Genomic DNA, 27,090 nt, shown 5'->3' on the forward strand with positions numbered 1-27,090 from the left:
GGGCGAGCTGTCGATCAACATTGACAGTTGCCCCATTTTGCTGTGAGCCCCGGAGCGAGTGAAGGTCTCACTCGCTCCGGGGCTCATGCACACTGGGCCACCATCTACCCGCTCGCGAGCGCTATGCGCTCGCGAGCGGGTCTGAATCAGGCACTGTGTTTGAAAGATGACAGGAGCTAATTGATTGGTACTTTATCTCCATCCACTTCATCTCTCTCCAAGGCTTAGTACATAGACCCCTTAGAACCTATAGGTGGGTACACACTTGACAGATTTATTTGCAGATGATGGTCGTTCATACACACTGAACGGCCATCATCTGTTGTGCCCTCGGGTCCCAGCGGCCGAGGGGCGAGACCCGGTGGTCGGTGGGTGTGTGGGGGTCGTGTCCCGCCCCCCTCCTCGCTGCTGCCGCTGTGTGTGTACGGGCAGTCTGCAGACATATCTGTCCATCGTTCACCGACATATCGCGGGTAAACACTGCCTCCATTAATTTGGTCTGATGGAAGCATCCCTATAGCCAATTCACTTTCCGAATTTTCAGATATTTTTGCAAATTTTCAGGTTACTAAAATCTTAAACAGCTCAAGCTCTGCTAATTAAACTTCCTTTATGTATCTGACTCCAGTGCAGCTATAGACATGCTTCTCTGAATGCATTACTAGGCCGCTAAAAAAGGGATAATGGGGGCCTTGAGCGTTCCCACTATCTCCTTCAGTGAAAGCTGTGCAAACCTATCAGGACTTGATGTCTACTTATGCAAATCTGATCGCCTGCTAGACAATGACATCAAATACAAGTGGTGTTCTAAGTCTTGTACCAAAGACACTGCTAACCAAACATAATGAGAGGCTTAATCATTCTTTGGAGACCTAGGAGTGAGTTAGTGTGATGCTGCGGCCTGTGGAAAGCAGAAGTCATTGCACTATACTTAGGTGGTTGCTAGACCACAGATGTATACTGTGGTTCCCTTTGAATGTTTGGCTCATGGACATATTACGCCGAAGACTAGGCAGATGTAAGCCCGCCAATTGCTAATAAGAAAACAAAAGGCGTTGTCTTTACATTTACCAAAATGTGTTGTTTCACTTTGGGTTAGGCACCCCCCCGGGGCACTTAGGTTTAGGCAGCGGGGAAGGGGGTGGTTAGGGTTAGGCACTTAGAGGGGGGATTAGGGTTAGGCATTTGGGGGGGAAGTTATTGTTAGGCACCCCTAAGTAGGGTTAGGGGGGTTAGGTTAGTGGATACTTACCTATCCACGATCGGGATTTCCAGCGCTGTCGGGCTTCCGCTGCGTCGCACTCTGCTCCTGAGACTGAGAGACCTATTGTAAGGCATACGCATGTGGTGGGGAAACTGAGATCTACTGTAAGGCATACGCTGGTGGGAAATGTATGTGACTACTGAATAGCATATGCTAGTGGTGGGGAAACTGTGAGACCTACTGTAAGGCATACAATGGTGGTGGGGAAACTGTGAGCTACTGTAAGGCATACACTGGTGGTTGGGAAACTGACTACTGTATGGCATACACTGGTGGTGAGGAAAGTGTGTGACTACTGTAAGGCATACACTGGTGGTGGGGAAACTGTGTGAGCTACTGTATGGCATACACTGGTGGTGGGGAAAGTGTGTGACTACTGTAAGGCATACACTGGTGGTAGGGAAAGTGTGTGGCTACTGTAAGGCATACACTGGTGGTAGGGAAACTGTGACTACTGTATGGCATACCCTGGTGGTGGGGAAAGTGTGACTACTGTAAGGCATACACTGGTGGTAGGGAAAGTGTGTGACTACTGTAAGGCATACACTGGTGGTGGGGAAAGTGTGACTACTGTAAGGCATACACTGGTGGTGGGGAAAGTGTGTGACTACTGTAAGACCAAGACCTTTTACCTGCTTAATTGATAATGAAATAACAATGGAATAGCCCACACCTGTCCATGAAATAGCTTTTGAGTTGATAGTCCCATTACTTTTGGCCCCTTAAAAAGTGGGAGGCACATATAGAAACCGTTGTAATTCCTACACCGTTCACCTGATTTGGATGTAATTACCCTCAAATTAAATCTGAAAGTCTGCAGTGAAAGCACATCTTGTTTGTTTCATTTCAAAGCCATTGTGGTGGTGAATAGAGGCCAAAATATGAAAATTCTGTCAATTTCCCAATATTTATGCACCTGACTGTACTGTAAGGCATACACTGATGGTGGGGAAACAGTGACTACTGTAAGGCATGCGCTGGTGTTAGGAAAGTGTGTGAGACCTACTGTATGGCATAAGCTGGTAATGGGATAAGTGTGCAATTACTTTTTACGCCTAAGCATTTTCAGCCAGCAATACTAATGCAGTAATTGGCAATGAGTACAGTTATTTATGGTCACCGTGAATGAGGAGAGACATGGTTGTTGCACAAATCTGCAGACATTGAGTTGCTGGCAGCCATGACTATCCTTCACCATTTATCTTAACTGATACCCATTCCCCCTGGATCTGCATTTGCATTTGTGCTGCATGGGCACTCTTGTGGTTATTTGCCAGCTCAGAGTAGGTCTTTCTTTAGCATCTTGCTAGTTGCAGGGCACAGTGCCAGGACTCTTGTACCCCATTTTTGCAGAGGTTGAGGAGGTAACTGGTACATTAAAGAGGCCACAAAGATCACCAAAGGAGGAACTGATATGTCAAGAATAATGACTTATATTCCCTGAGGCCAGCAGCTTTAGGCAGATGGTATTTCAGTGGTAAAACAACCTCATCCTTGGTGTGATGACACCTCGGCACCACACTGTAATCTCCCACTACAGCAACAAATTTTAACCATTTTATATATATTAAGAAAGTGATTATGTGGACAATATGGCACAGGGAGCAGAACTATAGTGCAGCCGTCTCCAACTAGTAGATTGATTGTAGCAAATTCACACATTTATTGGCAGATGCCAACATACCTTTCCTTTCTCCATCACTGGCCACAGGAGGCTATACAGAGGAAGGTACCCAATTGCTAAAGGCTACCTTTACCCCACTCTTTCCCTCATACTCCCCTTTTAGTCGTATTACTCAAAAACCTGTAGACAAGTTGTTTTCAGCCTGAGTTGCTAGTACTCGCTGTGACATTTAGGGGTACTTGAAAAAATTCACTGGCAGGGCACGTCATCCAGGTGAGACATAGGGCCATATTTAATTGGCGGCGAAAAGCCGTTTTCGGCAAAAAAGTTTTGCCGGTGACGTCATTTCGCCAGCAGAAACTTATCCCCATATTCAATTGTGGTGACTTTATTCGCCGGTGCAGAAACGCAATGGTAACCGGCTGCAAAGTTTCGCCTATGAATAGCAGTCGAAAAAAAGTGCAGAATTGCGGTTTTGGGGTGCAAAGGTGGGGAAACCACCCTGTATCTTTAGGACAGGTCCCCAAATGTAAACTGTATCAAAAAATCCTACAAAATTAAAAGAACACCCCAAAAAATGACTTTGAAAAAGGGGGCTAAAAAGTACAAAGTTGGGGTACAAACCTAAAAACTAGCAAAATAGACTTTGGGGGTGCGTCTGCAAGTATGGAGCAGGGTTTTTTTTTATTGCAGTTGCTTGCTGAAGGTGTGTTTTTCACGTTTTTTTTTAAAACCTTTTGCGATTTTTAACCATGCTTGCACCCATTTTCATGTACCCTAAATTTGCTGGGTCTAGTTATTTTCACCAAACAAAACTGCTAAATGCTATTCTTCACCACTTGTTCAAAGACGCAAATTACCAGCTAATGAGAGCATTTAAGTACCCCAAATAGCTTCAGTAGGGCTATTCGGGGACATGAACCCCAATGTTAGTGCATCTTTTGGGGGGTGTCAGGCTGATTTCCCCAAATCTGACAGTACTTTTTGCCTGTTTGCGTTTCGCCGTGTGTCGTTTTTGATGATTTGTAATTGAATACGGGGATAAGCGGGGACGCGCGCGATACTTTTTCGCATGGAAATCCAGCGATGTCGGCGAAAAGTCCGGCATGCAAAAAATACGGGACTTTTTGCGTCTAATTGAATATGCCTCATAGTGTAGGTAAAGCATCATCCTATGGATCCCAAGCCACATGCATCACGTTAGGACCCTGATAACAAAGAATTTCAAAGTTTATCTATATAATAGAAAGCAGATAAGCACTAAAGCCGTGTTGTAAGTTATACATTTTTCATACATTGTAATATGTGAGAATATATGTACAATTTTATTGTTGTTGTTTTTTTGTTTTTATAATACATTTATTATTATTTTTACATAGCGGCACCTAAAGCTTTTATCCAATAAAAATTATATCCATTATAAATGTATTACTTTGCAAATGTTGGGGTACAAATGTGCTGCCAGGGGTTACCCAAGTGAAAAATGATTGAGAGGCACTGTGTTTGTTAGACCATTGTTACCTGATGTGTTATCGTATGCTGACATTGTACCTTAATTTTTTTTACAATAGAACGTTTTCAGCAAATTGTCATTCTCAGAGCCGAATATATACGTTTTCGACAGGCAATAGATCAACAAATATATCTGGAAGGGAGAATGCCGACGGCATTATGCCAACACAGTTGTAATGTCAGTTAAAGCATTTTAACCGTGTCTGCATTATAATTTTAAACATGTTGCTTTACATCACGTTTAAAGTTAAAATGCCAACAGTTAAAATACTTTAATATTAGAACTGTGACGGCCTGATGCTGCCACCATTCTCCGGTCCACTAATAGTTTGACGTATTTTCTGACAGCAAACTGACTATTAGTCCTTAGATCACCTACAGTCTTTAATGCTAATAAATCAATGGTTATACAAAGTTAATTTCCAGGAATGTTCTCTGTTTCTGTCCCAGAGTCCTCTGCAGTATTGGGTAATATTGTACCCTAAACGTGGTTATGCTCAAGTTCGGGATCTCTGGAGCACGATTGAAAAGATTGCAGGTCCTATTGGCATGCGTGTAACCCAACCTAATTCCATTGAGCTCAGAGATGACCGCGTAGAGACATATGCACGGACCATAAAGTCACTGCTGGAGGGTGAGGTAAGACATTTATCTACTGCTCACTGTGGATACGTCTTCAAGTTACTTCTTACTGCTAATACCTATTATTCCTACCCATAATTCCTAATAGATTCAAATGTATTATTGTTATTCTAAAACCCATATGTAATCAAAATTACAGATTCCTATTACTGATGTGATATTTTTCTGTCTGTAAAACATGCACTCAGCAATAACCTATAATTGTTGCACTATATTTATAAACATGAAATTAAATGTATGGTGTATGTGGCATAATTAGAAGCACCGGTCTATAATAGATTAAACTCCTCTCTCTTACCATAATATGAATTGGGTGAATGGTCCAGTCAGTGAACAGTTATGGGAATTCTCTTGGAGTCGATTTTGTATGTAGACGATACAACATAAAAAAAACTTTCACCATCATCGTTATGTCTACTTTCAAAAGGATTTTTTTGGTTTAAAGATTTAAATAAATAATATTTAGGATTTTACTACCAAAAAAACAGGAAAGATGCAGAAATTACTAGTGATTGAAGACACAAGTAATGTGAGCCTAACCGTAAAATCGGACACTTGTTATGATTGGCTGAAAAATGTAAACTTGTTCTAATGCATTAAACCTGAAGATGTTGTGTCACTATTAATGACTCTCATAATAGAGATGGCACCATTCGAGGTGCCAGAACCAGCGTCTTTTCCAGGTGTATAGCGGACTGCATCATTCAGCTTTTCCAACTAGTGCCTAGCTTCCGGGAGTTAGGTGTTGTCCCCTTCCCCCAACTGCTCCACTGGAGTCATCTGGGTTGGTTTTTAGGCCACCCTCACCCCACCATCCAGATTCCATGGTGGCCACTCAGGAGTTTTTTCTTAGTTTACAGTTTTTGCCTTCTCAGTGTAGGAATTATTTCCTCCTTCCAAGAAACTGTAGATGTCCCAGCTTCATTACACAATTGTAATCTTTCACCGTTACTTAAGGTTTGGAACGAGACAGACTTTAAATCTTTATCCCATGATGAAAGCCAAATGGCACCTGTTTCCAACTTGGAGGTTTACTTGTAATTTGAGGTGGAGGTTTTGTTTTGGCAGGATGAAGGGTGCTGGTCTCTGGGTTTGGGTTGTACACCAATTGGTGGATATACCATAGGTTCCAGGCATTTCTTGGCTTAAGTGTAATGTGAAGTGTCTGGTTTCTTTCCCTTCCTCTTGAGGTTTTACTTAGCCATGTGTGGGCGAGATCAGACTGGTCCCATTTCCCACATTTTTGTCCAATTATCAACTTCCTATCGAGCATATGGTAAGGTGAGAATGACCTCCGATTGTGGATGCTTTCATTTTGAGGTTGTCCAGGTTCACCACCATTCCCAACCCTAGTGCATCTTCCTTTAAGGGTGGTGCCGATTGGAGGGTCAAGGGCCTCATTAAGTCAATTTTTGGGGGATTTAACGTAAGTGTGAGTCAGGCTGGGTCAATATACCTAGTATATTTTTTCTGCAAAAGATCACTTGCGATAGTGATCATGCAAGTATTCTCATCCTGGTGACATCACCAGGTTTCTAAGTCAGTCAAAGCTGCTAGCTACTGCTGTTGATGTTATTCGCAGCAGCACTCAAGCATCCACAAATGTGACCGGATGGCACTGTCTGGACATAAAATAGTGGTATAGCCTACTTGACTATCCTTTTTGTCCATAGAGTTTAACTTTGCTTTATTGTATTCTGTAAACAATTTATTTAAGTATTTTCTGTCCATTAGGCAATTCTTAAATGTCATAGTTAGGGTCACACGCACTGCTACTAGGGTCAGTGTTCACTATAGCGCGTATTTTTCCCAGTAATGAGGACCCGGGACTCACTTTTCTAGAATGGGCGGGTCTCCAGGGACGCGCTCCCCTGCCTCCTCATTTAGGGATTGAAGGGCCTGGCCGACTGCAGTCTATGAAAAAAATAGAGTGTGGAGTCAGGCCAGCCAGCGGAACTTCTACACATGCGTCACCGTGACCCAGCGCCCTGCACCTGGAGTGAAGACGGCATCAGGTACAGTAGTGAACGCTGTGCTGCTGTCACCGGGACCCGCACCCAGGGCCATCAGGGTGTGTAAGCGGCCTGAGTGGGAGCTCCGCTGGTATCTGTACCAGGGGAAAGGGGTGCACCGCCCGGAAAATACACAGCATGGATCCCTGGTACTTAGTACACCGGCCTATACACAGCAGCACAGGTCTGGTTCATGCACAGCCCGGATGGCGGCCCTCGCGGTGAGCTTGGTACACCAGTTCCAGAAGAGGCTGCAGCTGCACGATAATCCAGCTCTGCAGGCCACCATGTGGGTGTCGTGCTGTGTATACATCCTGGACCCCTGGTTCGTGGCCCCCTCATTTGGAGGAGTCAATAGATGGAGGTAAGAGACTGGCCCAGAGCACATATACAGCCCGGTACAGGTGGGAGGGGGCGCCCTATGTGTGTACTGTAATGTACTGTATGTGGGGGCCCTCACCCCTGTCTGTGGCGAGTGTGAGTGCTGACACCCATGGGGGGAAGTTTCATTTAGAATAGAAACTCCACCCCGTCCATCTACTCCACAACACTGCATGACTATCGCATCCAGCTGTAATCATGCAACTCAAGACCCACCCCTTTTATGTGATTGGAGGCACTCCGTTTTAAAAATTTACAGGGTCCTGCAGGGCGTGCTGCAGCGCCGACAGGAATATTCTCTTGGCCCTGGCTCTCTCCACAGCTAGCACCACTTTGATCTTGTTGTCCCAAGCTACCTGCACCATCCATTCTGTTATCCCATGCAAAGGCAGGCTAGTTCCCAGGTCCATGAGCAGAGAGGACTGCACTAGGCTTTCTGGAATGGTCCCTGATGATCACAGTCCTGCATAGGACTGTGGAGATCTGCTGTACAGGGAGGAGGGCTGCTATTTTACGATCACTCAGACTAATGCTGCTGGCAGCCCTTTCACATTTGCTGGACAGAATGGGTTAATTAATCAGCAAGCTCTCTGGGCTGCTTATACTGCAGAGCACAATTGTACATTTGTCAGCAACAGCTGGGGCAGAGCGGACAGGGGCTGCTGAATGAGACCTGCTCCCAGGACCCCTTGATAGACCATGTCACCTTCACAAGGATGATCTCCACATCATCTCCTCCACAGAGTTCCTGCAGCTGCCCAGCTACAAGTATTTCAGGTACTTGTCCACATCATCATTGTAGTCTGGCAGCACTGGACTATTCCAGGTGGCTCAGGCACAGTCTGAACCCAGAGATGATGATGCGGTGACATGACATCATGTAGCTGATTTGTTTGGTGTTTTTTTTTCCTGTTAAGAGAAATTGTGTTTTAGCGGACAGAGCGGACAGGGGCTGCTGAATGAGACCTGCTCCCAGGACCCCTTGATAGACCATGTCACCTTCACAAGGATGAACTCCACATCATCTCCTCCGCAGTGTTCCTGCAGCTGCCCAGCTACAAGTATTTCAGGTACTTGTCCACCTATAAAGAGTCAATGGGGGCGATTCAGTTGTTATTGTCGACAGTTGGTAGTGATGATCGCCCAACGGAGCAATTCAGATGTTGCTTCATTAGGGCACCAGGAACAGCCTCTAGCGTCAGCAATTACTGCTTACCCTCTCCTGAGGAGACGAGCAGAAATGTGCGATAAGTTATGGTTTTGGAGGTCCCTAACCTGGCTAAACCCATTCTAATTGGCTGCGAAAAGCACAATAATTAATGGGTGCCCAAAACAATTGAATTGCAACATTGGGCGCTCATTACTTACTGCAACATAAACAATTGATCGCCCCCAATGAGACCAGCCAGGTCATTTTGCTGGTAGCTCAGATTCCAGCCCAGGCAGGAGATGCAAGGACAGCAGACTTGTCTCCCTGTACATATTAATTTAAATTATACACATTTTGGATCCACTGTGTTGTAGCATACTATGTTTTGGGGGCACTACAGTGTGGCATACAGTGTATTGGGACAATGCGGTGTGGCATACAATGTATTGGGGCACTATTGTGTGGCATACTATGAATTGGGGCACTATGGTGTGGTATACTGTATATTGCGGGCACTTTGTTGTGGCATACTGTGAATTGGGGGCACTACGATGTGGCTTACTATGAATTGGTTGGCATACTATAAATTGGCCACCAAAGATGGCAATGTATCGGGTTCTGATGGCATGTGGGGAAACCTGAAAGGCATGAGTGGTGTTCTATAGAAGTTTTCATATATTTTTGTTACAGGCAATAATGTGGCTCCTAAACTTCTAAGCTGGCTTCTAGATTTTCAAAACAATTGTCAAGCTTGGCCTAGTATGTAACCCAGATCAAGGTACAGGTGAGGTCCGTGGCAACACTAAAGGCATACCAGTTATGGTGATCCTGGAGAAAAGTGCTCTACATTACTCCAGCATCCTCACACCCTGGTTCCAGTAAGAGTGGGACCTCAAACTGGCCTCATCTTTTAGTGCTGATGATAGACGGCAGGTCAGGCATTATGAAAGTCTGTGCTGTCATTTATATACAATTAGCAGTTAGCTAAATACATGCACTTTTATTCACCACAAAGAAGATTATGAAAATGCAAATCACGTTTTTACAAGAACATTTTAGTTGACTTGTACAAATATTTGTTTCAAATCAATATTTTCCTAACAATGATTGCTCCTTTTACAGTAGTCTCAACAAGCATACTTACTACCTTTTACTAAAGTGAGATTCCATATGGCTAAAGCGGCACTTGCACCAGCCCCATTGTAGGTGCAAGCGATCCATCACAAACAGGAATCACTTCCATGTACGCAGGACACAATGTCACAGAGCAAATTGATACACGGCCACTAAACTCCCACAAATCAGGGTTGTTCTCTGCAATTACTTTGTTGTCATCCCGAAACACCCAATTTCATGGAAAGACAGATCCAGAACTCAGAAAAGGACGGATATCTGCAAAAATGCGTAAATTTGCTTCTGTTCATCTACAGTATGCTAGAACTCGCATTTTGTGTCCGTGCAGAGAGTAACAGCTGATTATTGTTTAACTGAATGAGAATGAAAAGTTATATGTAAGTTCCATGCTAGGTGGAACAGGGGTATGAACTGGGGTCTTAATATGTTTATGATATGTGAGTTTTTAAAGGGGAAACCTATGGAGATACAGTAGTCGGTAAATCAGAAATGTATTTGTTGATTGACAGTTATTTATATATAGCGCACACATAATCTGCAGCACTTTACAGAGTCTATTATGGTTACTTGTATCAGGCCCTGTCCCAGTGGCATTTAAAATCTATACTCCCTACCACATGTACACACACATATATAGGGATATTTGATTGTCAGAAGCCAATTAACCCACCAGTATGTTTTGGATTAAGAAGGAAAGCCACGCAAACACGGGGAGAACTTTCAAACCCCACACATATAGGGCCGAAGTGGAAACTGAAGCCAGGACCTCAGTGTTTCGAAGCAGTAAGCTAATCATTGTGCTACCGAGAGAAATGGATTCTGGGTTGACTGGATCCCTTTCACAATGTTGCTATAGGTCTTTAGTGCATGATGGACCAGCCACTCCAAGAGAGCGCAGGGTTGGGGGTCATTTTCTTCTTCACCTATCCATAGGGGACACAGAGACTACGCTGGGGTATAGGCTGGCAGGTGGAGTCCGGGCATCAAACCGTTAAACTCTTCAGCAACGTGCAGCCCAGGCAGGCCAGTCTAGATTGGTGCCGTAGGAGTGTGCCCCTCTTAACAGGGGGCTGCTAATGCAGCCTCAATTCTTCAGTTTAATTTTTTTTCTACTTGAGCAGACAGCGCCGGGCATCCCATAGACGCCTACGCTGCCGCTCCATCAACCCCCGGCGTCAGTGGGCGCAGCGCCAGCAAGTGTGTCGGTGACCCCAGCCATGTCCTCACAGCAAATGGAAGACCACAGCCGCACCCAGACGCTGTGGGCTCCGTCAGGTAAGATAACGGCTCCCTGTATCAGCATGGCTGTCACTGCCCGTACCCCTACTAGACCACCAGGGCATGCAAGGCAGCGGGGACTACTGCAATCACAGGTATTTTAGTGAGCGCCAGCGGGTTCTGTAGGCCGCCATTGCCCGGGGGGATCTACATCAGCAGGTGGAGGTAGGCTCTCTCCGTTAGCCCTCCCCCGGCCCTTGGTGTGATCCTACGCGGAGGCTTCCCACCATGGGCTTACTCCTCCTCTCTCCTCACTTGCAAGACGCTGAGCAGCCATTTTACAGAGGTGATGGCTACAGTCTATCTTCAGAGAGGTTTGGCTCCAGTCTCCCTGTATACCTCCTCTCTGGTCAGGTTATACAGTCTAGCTCCATCCAGCCGACTGGGGTTGGATTGTTAAGCATTATCTGCCTATTCTTGTATTGAATGTGACTGTGTGCTCATTGTCATTTTTCACACTATTGTCTCTTGTCTATCTTTCTTACTATAGCTGTGAAAGAGATTAACTCTTCCCTATGTTGCCCCACTCATTGTTAAATTTGTGTGACACTACATACAGTGCACTGTTCCCTATTGCGCACCCCTGTTATATAACTAGGTGTGTGGGACCTTTCTTGGAACATGGTAAAATGTCTTCCAAGAACAAAATGCCCAAGGAGAAGGAGGCTTCTTTGCTGCGTACATGTAGACACTGTTCTTCTGGTCTTTCCCCACAGGATGCGGTCCAGGATGGTCTCTGTATCCGGTGTTACTCAGAGACGCAGCGAGACGTCCCATCTACTGCTTCCAACCAGGAACCGACATGGGCGGCCAACTTGTCGCAGGTAATGTCGCAGTTGGTGGATAGCCTTAGAGCTCCCGCGCCTGTCCTTCCTACTTTGGGGGTCCAAGCCGACCTTGTTATGCAGCCTCATTTGCAGTTGCCTGCGCTGGAACCCCCATGGATGAGCACTTTTTCACATATAGTGCAGGGCTCAGCATAGGTACAGTACTTCTGGACGCAGACTGTCCACACGTGAGAGCCCTGTCCCCCATACGGTTGTGGTTTCTGATTCGGAACTCTCCTCGGACCAGGAGGAGGATTTGTCCGGTGCCTCTGATGATGAGGACTTGTCTGTTCAGGAGGAGCCTCCCTCAAGTAGATATTATTGCCTTAGTTAAGGCAGTCAGATCGGTCCTTTCTATTGAGGACGAGGAACTGGCTCTTAGACTCAAGGCGCCGGTTTTGAAACGTAAGAAAAAGGTCTCAGTGGAGTTTCCTAAATCTGAACAGCTTGAAGAAATTTTAGCGGAGGCTTGGACCGCCTTTAACAGGAGGTTTCAGGTTTTCAAGCACATTGCGTTCTTTTACCCTCTCCCTGCGGAGGAGCGGAGCAAATGGGAGTCTCCTCCTCCTGTTGACACGCACTTTGCCCATCTTATCAAGAGTTCTACCCTTCCTATTTCGAATATGGCTTTCCTCAAGGGTCCGACGGACAGGAAGTTGGAGAATTTCCTTAAGGAATTTATGCACATGCTACACTCTGACTTTCAGGGGACTTCCACCGGCACGTTTTTTTTACCACAGGCCTTCCGGGATAAGCAAAAGCACTGCGGAAGTCAATACGCTCTCTGATAGCCTCCAAGGTAATAATTCCTGTCCCTCTGGATCAGGGGAGCTCTGGCTTCTACACCAATCACTTCTTGGTTCAGAAGCTGAACGGCTCCTTCCGTCCAATTCTCAACCTCAAATCCCTCAACAAGTATTTGCGGGTCCCCAATTTTCGTATGAAGCCTTTGCGCTCCATCATTTTGGCCTTGGAACCAGGAGATTTCATGGCCTCCTAAGATATCCAGGATGCTTGTTTACATGTGCCTATCTGACTGAGTTACTGGCATTTCCTCTGGTTTGCAGTCAAGGAGGAGCACTACCAGTTTCAGGCCTGCTTTTTGGTCTTTCCACGGCTCCTCGTGTGTTCATGAAGATCATGGCAGCTCACTTGTGGCGCAAGGGTATCTGAATTCTCCCTTACCTGGTCGATTTTCTTATCCTAGCCAGATCTCCAGACATCCTCAGGGAGCACCTTTCGTCTCACAATAGATCTTCTACATTCGCTTGGATGGGTCAACAATTGTAAGAAGTCCTCCCTGACTCCGGCCCAGGAGATGCTCCACCTGGGGGCCCTGTTAGATTCACGGGTTCAGAGAGTGTTTCTCCCAGTGGATAAGATTCGGGATCTGCAGGACAGGATTTGAGGGTTCTTACTTCATCGCCCGGTATCAATTCACACCTGCATGTGGATCCTGGGATCTCTGGTCTCCACCTTCGACATGGTGGAGTACACCCAGTTTCACTCCTGGCCTCTCCAGGCAGAGATTCTGACTCGTTGGAATTTATCCCATCTCCAAAGCGGCAGACGATAGTCTTATCTCTGGAGGTTTGTCTCTCCCTTGTGTGGTGGCTCTCCCTTGGACTTGCCCCTTCTGGATTCTGGACTGGGTCCTTCTCACCACGGGTGGCAGTCTTCGCGGGTGGGGTGATGTAACCTACCAGCAGTCTTTCCAGGGTCGATGGACGTGAGCCCAGAACTCTGTCAGGCTCAGCATTTCCTTCAGCATTGGCCAGTCCAAGTGCATTCAGACAACACGACTGCCGTTGCTTACATAAACCATCAGGGTGGCACTCACAGTTGTGGTGCCGTGAAATAGGTCAGTTGCATACTCCGTTGGGCGGAACATCATGTTCCAGCTCTGTCGGCAGTGTGCATTCCGGGGGTCCAAAATTGGGATGCGTACTCTCTAAGTCGTCAAGACGACCACTCTGATGACTGGGCCCTTCATCCAGCGTCTTTTAGCTTCTAGTTCATCGTTGTGGCCTGCCGGAAGACATCTGATGGCTTCTCGGCACAACCACAAGGTCCTGAATTAGGGATATCGCACCAGGGGCTCTTCTGGTGGATGTCTTAGCAGTTTGGCGGACTTTCAATGCCATGTACATCCATCTTGAGAGCTAAAGGTTTTTCGCGGTCAGTCATTTGCATCTTGTTGAATGCGCGGAAACCTTCTTCCGCCAGTTTATTATCGGATTTGGGGTGCTTACTTCTCCTGGTGTTCTTCCCGGTTTTAACCCTAGATCCTTCCGGCTTTCCTGAGTTCTCTCGTTTCTACAGTCCGGCCTGGATTTGGGTCTTCGTCTGTCTTCCTTAAAAATACAGGTCTCGGCCCTTTCGGTTCTCTTTCAGAGATTACATTGATGCCGGATGTTCGTACCTTCTCTTAGGGTGTTCTCCACGTGCAGCCACTGTTTGTTCCTCCGGTGGCTTCGTGGGGCTTGTCCCTGGTGCTTCGGGGCTCTTCAGGCACCTCCCTTCGAGCCCTTGGATTCGGTGGGCCTTTGTTGGCTCACGTGGAAGACTATTTTCCTGTTGGCTATTGCTTCAGTACATACAGTGTCAGACTTGAGCGCACTGTCGTGTTGCTCTCCTTGTCTGGTCTTTCACTCGGACCGGGCCGCTCTTCAGACTCAACTAGGTTACCTTCCGAAAGTGGTTTCCAGATTCCACCTCAAACCAGAGATTCTCCGGCGCATAAGGCCTCTTTGGATGTTGTAAGGTCCCTCCACATCTATGTCATTCGTACCAGGGATATCCAGAAGTTGGATTGCTTTTTTACTCTCTATGGTTTCCACAAGCGAGGTTGGCTGGCTACGAATCAGACCTTAGCCAGTTGACTCCGCTTAACCATCCGGCCGTGGTGACTGCTCATTCTACAAGGTCGGGTAGTACACCTTGGGCAGCGGTCACTCAACTGCTCCTGGCTGAAAGGGCTCTAGCATGGTTTCCGGTTCCTGCCGGTCATGTGATCTTTACTTCCAGGTCAGACCTGTAAGTCTCCAGCATTCTGGTAAGTATTTTTCTGCTATCACTAACTCTCCCTTTAGTGCCTAACCTTAACCTTCCCCATTCCTAAAAGCAGCCTAACCTTAATGTCGACATTTTGACACTGTTGACATAATGACTACATTGCAAGTCTTTCTGGTCCATATCATTCTGGTTGATGTGTAGGAGAGCTAGTTCGCATTGTCTCAGTACTTTCCTCTCTTTCAAATGTACTAAATCTCAGGCATTAACCCTGACTCTGCTTTTCTATGTTTTCCAGCTGTGGCCAGATTTTCCACCACTCATTTGTCTGAGACCATATTATGTCTAGTAACATTGACTGCCCATTAACAGTCTTGATGTCTGTTAAGGATTTGCCATTGTAATTGTTGCAGGTTTATTTGTTGATAAATGACTGCGGCGGTCTCGATCAGTAGGCCTGACCAATACGCCAGCTGCTATTGTACTTACTTTACATCAGTTCTTGATACACAAAATGGTAGTTGCCCAAATCAATTTATTGATCCATCACAAGTGCATGTAAGGAAGTGGTTAATCTAGACTAGAAAAAAACAATAAAAAAAATCCTCCAGCACACCATAATGGACCAGCAAAGAGACATACATCATACATGATAACAGTAATGCAGAAATCTCAGTTACATACCTTTACAAACATGGTAAGCCACCAACCACGGTAAGGCGTCTCTGCTCTGGGGTCCTACACTATATGATAATAGCACCTAATTTGGGTCATACATTTATGTATTTTTAAATCGAGAGTCAAGTCAGCTGGAAGTAGTTCTGTCTGACTTCTTTCAAGGAGGGACATATATTCTCTCTCTCATCCATCAGGGGACATTGGAGCTGAAGACACTGGGGTATAGACGGTGGTTGAATAGAGCCTGGCACTTAAATTAATCTAAAAGTGTGACTGGCTCCTCCCCTTCTATGCCCCATCAGCCCCAGTTTTAGAAATGTGCCCGGGAGAGCCGGTGCACATTAAGACTGTCTCCAGCCCTTTATTTTATTTTATTCTATTTATTTTTTAATTCTTTTTTTTGCTGAGGACAGGCAGACTGCTTACTGGGGCAGACTGCCTGTTACGTGGCAGCCGCCAGGAAGGGCACCACCATGTCTACTGCAGCCTGTGTCCGGTGCCCTGAGAAGGGGCCCCTGCATTGAGACACCTGTCTCGGTGAGGTCCTGCCACAGCTGAAAGCGGCTCGTGTCCGGGTTCCTCACCGCCCCTTAAGCCCAGCACCCCGGCCGCAGCAGAGAGGTTCAGCAAGTGCAGCCAACCATAAGTTTAACCACCGCTCATTGCGGTGGATGTCAGACTGGGCTCAGTGACAGTATGGTGCTGCCACGGCTGTCACTGTCAGAAGTGACCTTTCCCGTTTTAGGCAAGCAGCGGTGATATGTGCTGCTCAGCGGCATTAGACTTTAATAGCGTCGGTGTTCAGTCCCGGCTGATGTCAGCGCCGGGCTCCGTTCCCTGTTGGTGGGGAGTGGGCTTAGTTACGACGTTCATAGCGTCTTACTAGGAGAGCTATGTGCCACCCTCTGTACAGCCGCCTTCTCAGTTTGGCGCGTCCTTCTCACTCGGAGCTTTGCCATTTTGCAAACAGGTCACTCCTCCGGTTACACCTCTTCAGGATAGCGCTGTTTGCTTGCAGCATATAGCTTGTCTGAATCCACAGCTTCTCAATACTGCTGCAGATTGTGAGCAAGAGGCATATTAGGGTATTGGGAGTTCCCTTAGGGGTTGGGAGCATTATTGTTTTACCTGCTCCTCTCCCTCTATCCTCTGTCTCCCTTATAAACGCTGTCCTGTGGCTGTTTTTCTGAGAGGCTGTCCTGTGGATTACCTGTTGCTGTGTGTGTGTGTATTATGGCAGCAGAAAAAAACTTCACAGCAATAGTTTGTTCACTCCAAATGCAGGGATTAGTTTACTCATCCCTGTGGGAGGCTTGTGAGTCAGAGGGTTTTGCTGTAGCTGGGCAGGGCATAGCTTAGCAGGGGTTATGGCAGATTTAACCTCTGAGTTGGCTGCATCTAGGAGAGAAAGGGAAGCTGCCAGGACTTCTCAAGGTGCCTACACACTTGGCGATGTGCTCACGATCTGACTATGTGTGTCCGATTTCCCCTTGAACTCTCCCCAGCAGCTCCCCGGCAGTCGTGGGCACGATTTGGTGTTAAAAACTGTCCAATGTGACAAACGATCTATCGTGCCTCCTAAGTATTCTAGTGCATCGTGTCCCCGATTGGCAACTCTGCCCTACAGCATGGTAGAATTGAAAATGCGATGTACAACCAGCGGGTACGCGTATTGGCATCGTGATCGTGAGTAGAAAGTCACGATTTGGCCATATTTTACACGATTTGTCGTCACGATTCGACGGAATCGGGCAAATCGTGTAAAAAAAATCGCCAAGTGTGTAGGGACCTTCACTTTTCTAACCGTAGCTAAATAACCAGCTTGGGCTCAGGGATTAGCCCGTTCGGTGGATAGTTTAGTCCAAATGATGGGTTGTTCTTCTAAATCCTCTAGACTGTGGTAAGTCGGCCTCTCAGGAAAAGAGCCCTTCTGGCAGTTCTTCAATTGGAGGAGGAATAGGATGCAGATAAATTATCTCAGGAGGAAGAAGGTAATACGCTGGAGGATTCGGATGTGGAGGTTTTCTTACAGGAACACGCGGCCCCTTCACAGGGCATTGAGGCTCTTATCCTTGCGGTTCGAGAGATCCTTCACCTGTCAGATTTGGAGGTACAGGAATCACTGGATTCCTCCTTGTTTGGTAAGAAACAAGTCTACTGTTACTTTCGCTGTTTTCCTCCAGTTAAATGGACAGATGGCGGCAGCCTGGAAACATCCAGATAGAAAGTTTCAGCTTCCGCAACGTTTTCTCTCTCTATATCCCTTTCCTGTAGATAACAGAATTGAATGGGAAAATCCTCCTCAGTCTCTCGCCCTTCAAAGAAAATTACGCTTCCAATGCCAGGAGCTACGGCCTTGAAGGTAGACTCTGAGTGGAAACTACTCTCAAGTCCATCTATACTGCTGCCGGTGCCCTGCTGAGACCGGATTTGGTCGGTTCCTGGGTTAACAAGGCGGTAGAAAAATGGGCTGAACAATTGGCGGAGGAACTGAGGTCTAATACACCATGAGTGGATCTTATCTGTCTTCCTGAACATATTCAGGAATCCGCTGTTTATCTGGGGGAGGCCTCTAGAGATATTGATCATGTCGGCTCCAGAATCTCTGCTTCAGCGTTGGCAGATCGCTATGCCATGTGGCTTCGCACTTAGCAAGCAGACGCGGAGTCTAAGCATGCTGTCGAAGGACTTCCGTTTACAGGTGATATACTATTTGGCTCGTAGCTAGACAAATGGATTTCTGTGGCCATGGGTGGCTAGAGTACCTTTTTACCTTCCTTGGCAGCAACTCCGCGTTGTTCTTTTAAGGGTCCTTCTTTTCTGTCCTATCGAGCCTCCGCTAGGTTCCAAGATAGACCAAGAGGTGCTTCCTCAGCAGTTAGAGGAGGTCGTTCTAGAGGACGCCAGGCTTCTAGCTCTCATTGGCCGGACTCCAAGCCAGTAGACAAACACCTGGGGATCTCAGGGTGGGTGCGCGCCTTCTGAGGTTTATGGAAGTTTGGTTCCACACTTGTTCTGACTCTTGGGTTCGGAATCTTGTGTCCCACTGTTACAAAATAGAATTTTAATTTCCTCCTCCAGCTTTTTCACCACAGGTCTTCCAGTTGATCCCTTAAAACAACTAGTTCTGCGTCAAAATATCGACTGACTACTGGGCTCCGAGGTCCTGGTTCCAGTTCCGACATCCAAAGGATTCAGGGATTCTACTCCAATCTGTTTGTGGTTCCAAAGCGGGATGGGTCGGTCAGACCCATCTTGAACCTAAAATCCTTGAATCTCTACTTTTCACAGATTCACTCGGTCATTGCGGGGTTGGAAGCGGCGGAGTACATGGTATATCTGGACATCATGGATGCGTATTTGCACATCCCCCTCTGGAAACCACACCCAGCATTCCAACGGTTTGTGATCAAGGAATCTTATTACCAGTTCCAGGCCTTGCAGTTTGGCCTGTTGTCGGCCCCCAGGGTCTTCGCCAAGGTAATGGCGGCGGTGCACTCCTGAACGCAAATTCCTGATGATCAGGAATCTGCACAGACGCCAGACCCGTTCTGCGCACGTGCAGAACAGGTCTGCGAGCTCGCATGTAAACTGGCAGCAGACTGTCAGTGATTGACAGTCTGTTTCCATTTGGGGCCGGCGACGGCCTCTGTTAACCAAAAGGGAGACGTGTCGCCGCCGTTGGGGGGCGGGGAAAGAGGCCGGGATCTCCATCAGTTGACGGAGATTTCCTGGCCTCTTCCTCACTGCGTGACCCCATGGTCCGCAGAGTGTCCGATGCTGCGTTGGACAACACTAGCTATTCCGTCTGAAGCTGAATCAGGCCCATTGTCTCCTACCTGGACGACCTGCTCAAGGTCTCGTCAGCAGAGATTCTATTGGACATGGTGGCACTGACTCATCGGATCCTCATCGGGCTTGGTTCTCGGATATCCTGTTCCTCCTGGCAGACGTTCCGTGGCTGCTTCTGCTACGATCAGATCTTCTTCTGCAGGGTCCGTAGACTTCATTTGACAGCGTGGCTGTTTAAACTGCCATCTTAAAGAGACATGGTGACCCATACTATGCTCAGAGCTCGTAATCCGGTTACATCTGTTCATTACCATGGAATCTGGAAGTCCTATGTGTCCTGGTGCGAGGGACATGGTTCCTCCGCATTCTCCTATCACTTACCTCGTCGTCTTCTCTTACTTTAAAGGGATCTATATGCTGCACTTCGTTTGGGCTTGCTAAAGGTGCAGGTCTCTGCCTTATCTGTATTCTTTCAGCGTCGCTAGGCCCTTCTCCTGGAGGTTCAAACCTTTCTGCAGGGGGTACTTCCAGTTCAGCTTTCCTTTGTTCCACCTACTTTCCCCCGGGATCTCCACCTCTTTTCTTCAGTCCGCTTTTTTTTAACCCTTGGACGAGGTGGATTTGAAGTTTCTCATTTGGAAACTGGTCCTTTCGTTGGCACTTGCTTCGGATAGGCGTGTGTCCGAGCTGGGAGCTCTATCTTGTTGCTCCCCCATCTTGTTTTTCATGATGACATGGCCGAACTTCGTACTTGCCCTTCCTTTTTGCCAAAGGTGGTGTCGTCTTTCCACATCAATCATCCGATCGTTGTCCCGGCACTGTAGGATTATTCTGGGGCTTCGCACTCTCTAGATGTGGTAAGGGTTCTCTGTGTTTATGTTGCCCGTACGGCAGGGCTACGTAAATCAGGAGCTCTTTGTGTCCTTTATGATGCTGCCAGGCAGGGTTGGCCTGCGTCAAAACAGACCTTATCCAGGGAATCATCTGGCTATTTGATAGGCTTATGTCGCCAATGCACGACCTCTGCCTGTATCCATTTGAGAGCATTCTACGCGCTCGGTAGGTACTTCTTGAGCTGTGCGCAGGGGGGCTGCTGCTTCTCAGCTTTGTCGTGCACGTGGACTTCTCTGCATACTTTTGTACGTTTGATACCTTTGTGTCCTTAGGTTTCCCAGCACTATCCCCCGCCCCCCGGGAGGGGCTTTGGGACGTCCCCAGTGGCTTGAGCTCCAGTGTCCCCTGGATGAAGGAGAAAACAGGATTTTGGTACTTACCAGTAAATCCATTTCTCCCGATTCCACAGGGGACACTGGATGCCCGCCCAGCGCTGCTTACATGCTTTCAGTTTTCCTAATGGAAGTTTTTCTGCTCCAGTTCTGTTGCAGTTTGAATGTTTTTTTTTTTTTATGCGACTGCCTGTGTTGCATCCAGTGTATTAGTCTGTTCCTAAGGTGTGCTGTTCTTTGGGACTGTTCTCATTCGCCTTCCTCTTCTGTCTGTTATCTGTCTCCAATCAGGCTCATGGTCTGATTCAGACCCGCTCGCAAGCGGGGCGATGGTGGCCCAGTGCGCACGCGCGGCGTGCGCGAGCCCCAGAGCGAGCGCAAAAAGCACTTGCTCCGTGGCTCACTACAAAAGGGGCGGCTGTCGATGTTGATCGACAGCACGCCCCGTTTTGTAGGCGTGGCCGGGGGGTGGCTTCACAAACGGAGGCGTTCCCAAGCGAACGCCTGCCGTTTGTGGGCGGCCCCACTGACATCACCAGTGATGTCAGTGAGAGAGCTTCCGGCTCTATTAGAGCCAGAAGCTCTCTGGAGCTTGCGGCCACGAGACCCTACCACAAGGGTCTCTTTGCAAGCTCGATGGTCTTGACCATCGCGACCATCGTCCTGGCCGCTCGCAATAGCTGTGGGTGGTCACCCACAGCTATGTGAGCAGCCAGGAGGCCGCAACTAAAAATACCAGCGCCCGCCCTGATTCAGAGCGAGCGCTCGCTTTTTGCGAGCGTCTCTGAATCAGGCCCTCAGTTTCTTAACTGGGACAAATGGGGTATAGAGGGGGATGAGCCAGTCACACTTTTAGAATATTTAAAGTGCCATCCTCTACTCTTACCACTGTCTATACCTCAGTGTGTTGAGTCCAGTGCCCCCTGTGGAATCGGAGAAATGGATTTACTGGTAATTACCAAAATCCTGTTTTTGGATTCATGTGCTGGGATACTGTAATGATGATATAAAATGGTCTGTCTTATTATGAAGAGGCATACCGTATTCCACAAATCCAAAACCAAACAAGCAAAATAAATCATGCAATCAGCATCAACCCATTTCACATGTAACGCCATATCCACCACATACAAAAGCATATACTGCACACGTATGCTAACTACACAAATGTGTCAGGAGACTGAGAACTGTAATTGGGAGAATAAGAGAAGTGTTTCAGGCCGGTTACCAGTTACTGAGAATGGGATGTGATACATTGTGAATGCCAGCACAGTCCATGGGTTCCAGTTACTGCCATTGAGAACAGTGCACATCTGCTGGCACCTCCACTGCTATTTATTCCACCTTGGTTGAAAAATCCAACGTCCAGCAAGGAGAAAAGCTTTAGCATGTTGTAATAGTTAAAAAAAAAAAAAAAAAAGCTAGATACATTTTTTTTTTGTATTTCCATTTGACACCATCTGACTTTGTTGTAACAGCAGCTGTAATTTCACTGACACACCATTGTGCTGTAACAAGGTGGTTTTATGAGGATCCTGCTGCAGGAAGATTGTGGTGGTAAATGCTTCTGTATATTATTATCGTTTATATGGCGCCACAAGTGTTCCGCAGCGCCTTACAAAGTACATAACCAAAATAGTGACTAATAGTACAATACAAATACAATACGGGACAAGGACAGGTATAATATATATTGCTACATTGGTGACCATAACACCCAAATAAGCAACAGAGCATAAGCAACCAAGTGTTAGGTGCCCTAGTTGGGAGTAAGAAGTAGATGAAAATAAAGTAAGGAGAAGCACGAGAGGGTAGACGGCCCTGCTCGCAAGAGCTTGGAGTTGTGCACCTGAGATCTGTCTGTTTCTGTGCTTGCAATTAGTCTCATCAGGTAACACCTCCCATTATATATATTCAGGGTGTGCAGTCCAGAAATCTTTCCTATATACTCCATTTAATGTGCTTTATTGCACATCTGAGGGAAAGGAGACGCCTTCAGTCTGGATTAGCACCCTTCCTTATTGGTTTAAAAGCATGGAGTCTGGTATTGTATATGCACACTGGTATTAGGCACAATTTTAGGTAAGTCCTACAAGTTTATATACTGCAGTGCAATTTAGGTTTGATTTTTGGGGCGTGGTTCCCCTGGATTGCTTTGGTTGGCCTGCTCCAGGGCATTGCATCATAACACATTCTTTGTTTTCTGCACAATTTTAATACTCTGTTTCATTATATTTGTATTTTCACCTCTTTATGCTGCCATAGCTCTTACTTTTTTTTTACTTCACTTTTCTCACTATAGCAATGCCTTGGGGAGGCTAGGCTGCGCTGATTTAGGGGTGTCCTGCGCTCTGGATTTGAACCCTAGTATGTTAGGGACCTACCCTAAAGAGGTTACCTCGATATGGTGGGTAGGCCCATAACCTTGGCCATAATTATGCTAAAAACCTCTACTGATTGCAAAATTTTATTGCATTTATATATTATCAGTAATTTGGAGTTGTGCACCTGAGATCTGTCTGTTTCTGTGCCTGCAATTAGTCTCATTAGGTAGCACCTCCCATTATATATATTCAGGGTGTGCAGTCCAGGAATCTTTCCTATATATTTTAAAGATGTAGCAAAGTTTGCACTGTACATCCGGCTTCTTTACACACTAACAGATTGATTGGCCAATATATCTGCTGCTCGTTGGCCAGTGTGTACCTGCGATATGTCTGTGAATTATGTCGTTCACAGATATATATCGCGTTGGCAGTGCTGCTTAGCCGATGGACAGATATGTCTGCAGACATATCTGTCCACCGGCAAGTGTGTACGGATGGTCTGCAGACCTCCCGTACACATACAGCGGCAGCCGCGGGGAAAGGGACCAGACACGCCCCCAACCCGCCCGTCAGGAGCTGCGGGCAGAAGCAGATGATGGCCGTTCAGTGTGTGTGAACGAGCATCATCTGCAGATATACAGTCAGGTGCATAAATAAATATTCACCACCACAATGGCTTTGAAATGAAACAAACAAGATGTGCTTTAACTGCAGACTTTCAGATTTAATTTGAGGGTAATTACATCCAAATCATGTGAACGGTGTAGGAATTACAACGGTTTCTATATGTGCCTCCCACTTTTTAAGGGGCCAAAAGTAATGGGACAAACTAAACAATCCTAAATCTAACTTTCACTTTTTAATACTTTGTTGCAAATCCTTTGCAGGCAATTACAGCCTGAAGTCTGGAACGCATAGACATCACCAGGCGCTGGGTTTCATCCCTGGTGATGCTCTGCCTGGCCTCTACTGCAAATGTCTTCAGTTCCTGTTTGTTCTTGGGGCATTTTCCCTTCAGTTTTGTCTTCACCAAGTGAAATGCATGCTCAATTGTATTCAGGTCAGGGGATTGACTTGGCCATTGCAGAACATTCCACTTTTTAGCCTTAAAAAACTCTTTGGTTGCTTTTGCAGAATGCTTCGGGTCATTGTCCATCTGCACTGTGAAGCGCCGTCCAGTGAGTTCTGAAGCATTTGACTGAATATGAGCATATAATATTGCCCGAAACACTTCAGAATTCATTCTGCTGCTTTTGTCAGCAGTCACATCATCAATAAATACAAAGGAACCAGTTCCATTGGCAGCCATACATGCCCACGCCATGACACTACCACCACCATGCTTCACTGATGAGGTGGTATGTTTTGGATCATGAGCAGTTCCTTTCCTTCTCCATACTTTTCTCTTCCCATCACTCTGGTACAAGTTGATCTTTGTCTCATCTGTCCATAGGATGTTGTTCCAGAACTGTAATGGCTTTTTTAGATGTTGTTTGGCAAACTCTAATCTGGTCTTCCTGTTTTTGTGGCTCACCAATGGTTTACATCTTGTGGTGAACCCTCTATATTCACTCTTGTGAAGTCTTCTCTTGATTGTTGACTTTGACACATATACACCTACCTCCTGGAGAGTGTTCTTGATTTGGCCAACTGTTGTGAAGGGGTTTTTCTTCACCAGGGAAATAATTCTTCTGTCATCCACCACAGTTGTTTTCCGGGTCTTTTGGTGTTGCTGAGCTCTCTGGTGCGTTCTTTCTTATTAAGAATGTTCCAAACAGTTGATTTGGCTACACCTAATGTTTTGCTATCTCTCTGATGAGTTTGTTTTGATTTTTCAGCCTAATGATGGCTTTCTTCACTGATAGTGACAGCTCTTTAGATCTCATATTGAGAGTCGACAGCAACTGATTCCAAATGCAAATGTCACACCTAGAATCAACTCCAGACCTTTTACCTGCTTAATTAATAATGAAATAATGAGGGAATAGCCCACACCTGTCCATGAAATAGCTTTTGAGTTGATAGTCCCATTACTTTTGGCCCCTTAAAAAGTGGGAGGCACATATAGAAACCGTTGTAATTCCTACACCGTTCACCTGATTTGGATGTAATTACCCTCAAATTAAATTTGAAAGTCTGCAGTTAAAGCACATCTTGTTTGTTTCATTTCAAAGCCATTGTGGTGGTGAATAGAGGTCAAAATATGAAAATTCTGTCAATGTCCAAATGTTTTATGCACCTGACTGTATATCTGCTGATCTCTCGATCTGCAGATATATCTGTATATTGTGTACCCAGCATTGGATTCAGTCAGGTTTTACTGCAGCTAATCAGATTGATTAATTTTTACATTACAGTTAGACTGATAGAGCAGGCTGTGTGTACTGTAACTTATCTAAACTTCGCTGGTTATATGGCACTTTTACCACACTGTGAAGTAATATGACTTGTGACCAGCGGATAGTAATTAGTTGCAGGACAGACTGCAGACTTGTGTGAACCTAAGAACTGGACTGTAAACAGCAATGAGTCAATGTAACAGTAAGCAATACAGTACAGATGTGTCCTACATCTAGCTTCAATACACCACGTAGCAAGACGAGCCTGGTGTGAGTGAGCCGCCACGTGCAGCTCTAAAAGCATTGGGCATCTTTTTTTGCCAAATATGTGTCTTAGTGCCATATTCAATTGGAGCGGAAAAGTCCGTTATCGGCGATAATTTATCGCAGATGACGTCATTTTCGTCTGTTTCAATTATCCCTGTTGGTGCGAAAAGGCTTTGTTAAAAAACAGGGATAACTTTTCTCCATGTAATACATGGCGAAAAAAGTGCAGAATTGGGGTTTAGGGGTGCAGGTTTAAAATAATTAGCCTGCAGCCCTGGGGGGGGTCCCCTAAAAGTAATTTCTGTAAAAAAAAAATTCTCAGGACACCCCAAAACATGTACTTTCATTTTGGGGGTGGAAAAAAAAATTAGGGGAACAAAGTTTTAAACTAGCGAAATTCATTCAGGGGGGGTTCCCAAGTATGCGGCAGGTGTTTTCTAGAATGCGGGTAGTAGCGTCAGGTGCATTTTTCAAAATTCACTTTACGGATTTAAAAATATGCTTGCACCCATTTTCATGTACCCCAAATTTGATGGAAGTGTTAGCACTTTTTTTTTTTTGGCAAAGAAAAAAGCTATTCTTCACCCCTTATTCACGGGTGCATTTATGCACCTGCCGCGGCTATTTAAAAACCCTGATTACCTTCAGCAGGCAAAAAACGCGGGTACCCATAGTGATCTCCCATGTCAAGACATCTTTAGGGGGTGCCAGGACGATTTCCCGAAAATTTACAGGACTTTTTGCCTGTTCCAGTTTCGCCGGGTCCAATTTTCGCTTTACAAATTGAACATGGGGATAAGCGAGGACGTGCACGATACTTTTCCGCCTGCAAAACAGGCGAAGGAGGCGAAAAAGTCCAGACTTTTCGATTCATATTGAATACGGGCCTTAAGCTGGGTACACACTGAGAGATACATTGGCCGATCAATTGAACAGTCAATGTATCTGCTGCCCGTCGGGCAGTGTGTACCCACGATATGTCGGTGAGCGTCGGCGTTCACTGACATATTGCATTGGCTGTGCTGCACAGCCGATGGACAGATATGTCTGCAGACCGCCCATACACGCACAACGGCAGCCGCAGGGAGGGGGGCGGGACACCCCCCGCTCGCTGGTACGTGCCCCCTTGTCGCCGGGACCTGCGGGCAGGCACAGATGATGGTTGTTTGGTGTGTACGAACAACCATAATCTGCAGATACAGTATGTCTGCAGATCACTCGATCTGCAGATATATCTGTACAGTGTGTACCCACCTTTTAGTCGAAATGTGAGTAGGACACTCCATGAGATTGTGCTGATTAATTTGATATATGACACTTGTATATCTGTGCAGGACTGAGCATGTAAACAAGACAGCAAAGATGTGTGAGGACACATCTGTATGTGCACTTTTGTACACTGTTGCTGCAGTCGTGCCAAATAGCTCTTCTCACCAAGCGAGTTTTGATCACATTTGATTGCCTCTAGTACCCCTTTTACACCGGAGCTAAAACCCGGGTTTTTGAAGGGTGAATCCGGGCAGCTCCCTGGTGTAAAAGGGGAGAGAGTTGGATCGCCGGGTCGAGTGACCCGGCAGTCCAACCCAGGTAACTAGCAGGGTTTAACACGGGCGTAGCCCGTGAAA

At 46.4% G+C, this 27,090-nt stretch overlaps 1 protein-coding gene across 3 annotated transcripts in view; it reads left to right on the forward strand.

Moving 5' to 3' along the window:
* The window catches only part of PIWIL2 (piwi like RNA-mediated gene silencing 2), a 348,242-nt gene that overhangs the window by 260,800 nt on the left and 60,352 nt on the right, over positions 1–27,090 (forward strand). For all 3 annotated transcript variants that reach the window (XM_088443404.1, XM_088443405.1, XM_088443403.1), the window contains exon 16: positions 4,851–5,039. In XM_088443404.1, coding sequence (XP_088299530.1) covers positions 4,851–5,039 — 189 coding nt within the window. The remainder of the gene's footprint in view (positions 1–4,850; positions 5,040–27,090) is intronic.

This window comes from Taudactylus pleione, unplaced genomic scaffold (genome assembly GCF_031769625.1).
Source record: "Taudactylus pleione unplaced genomic scaffold, aTauple2 ptg000329l, whole genome shotgun sequence".
NCBI classification, from domain to species: Eukaryota; Metazoa; Chordata; class Amphibia; order Anura; family Myobatrachidae; genus Taudactylus; species Taudactylus pleione.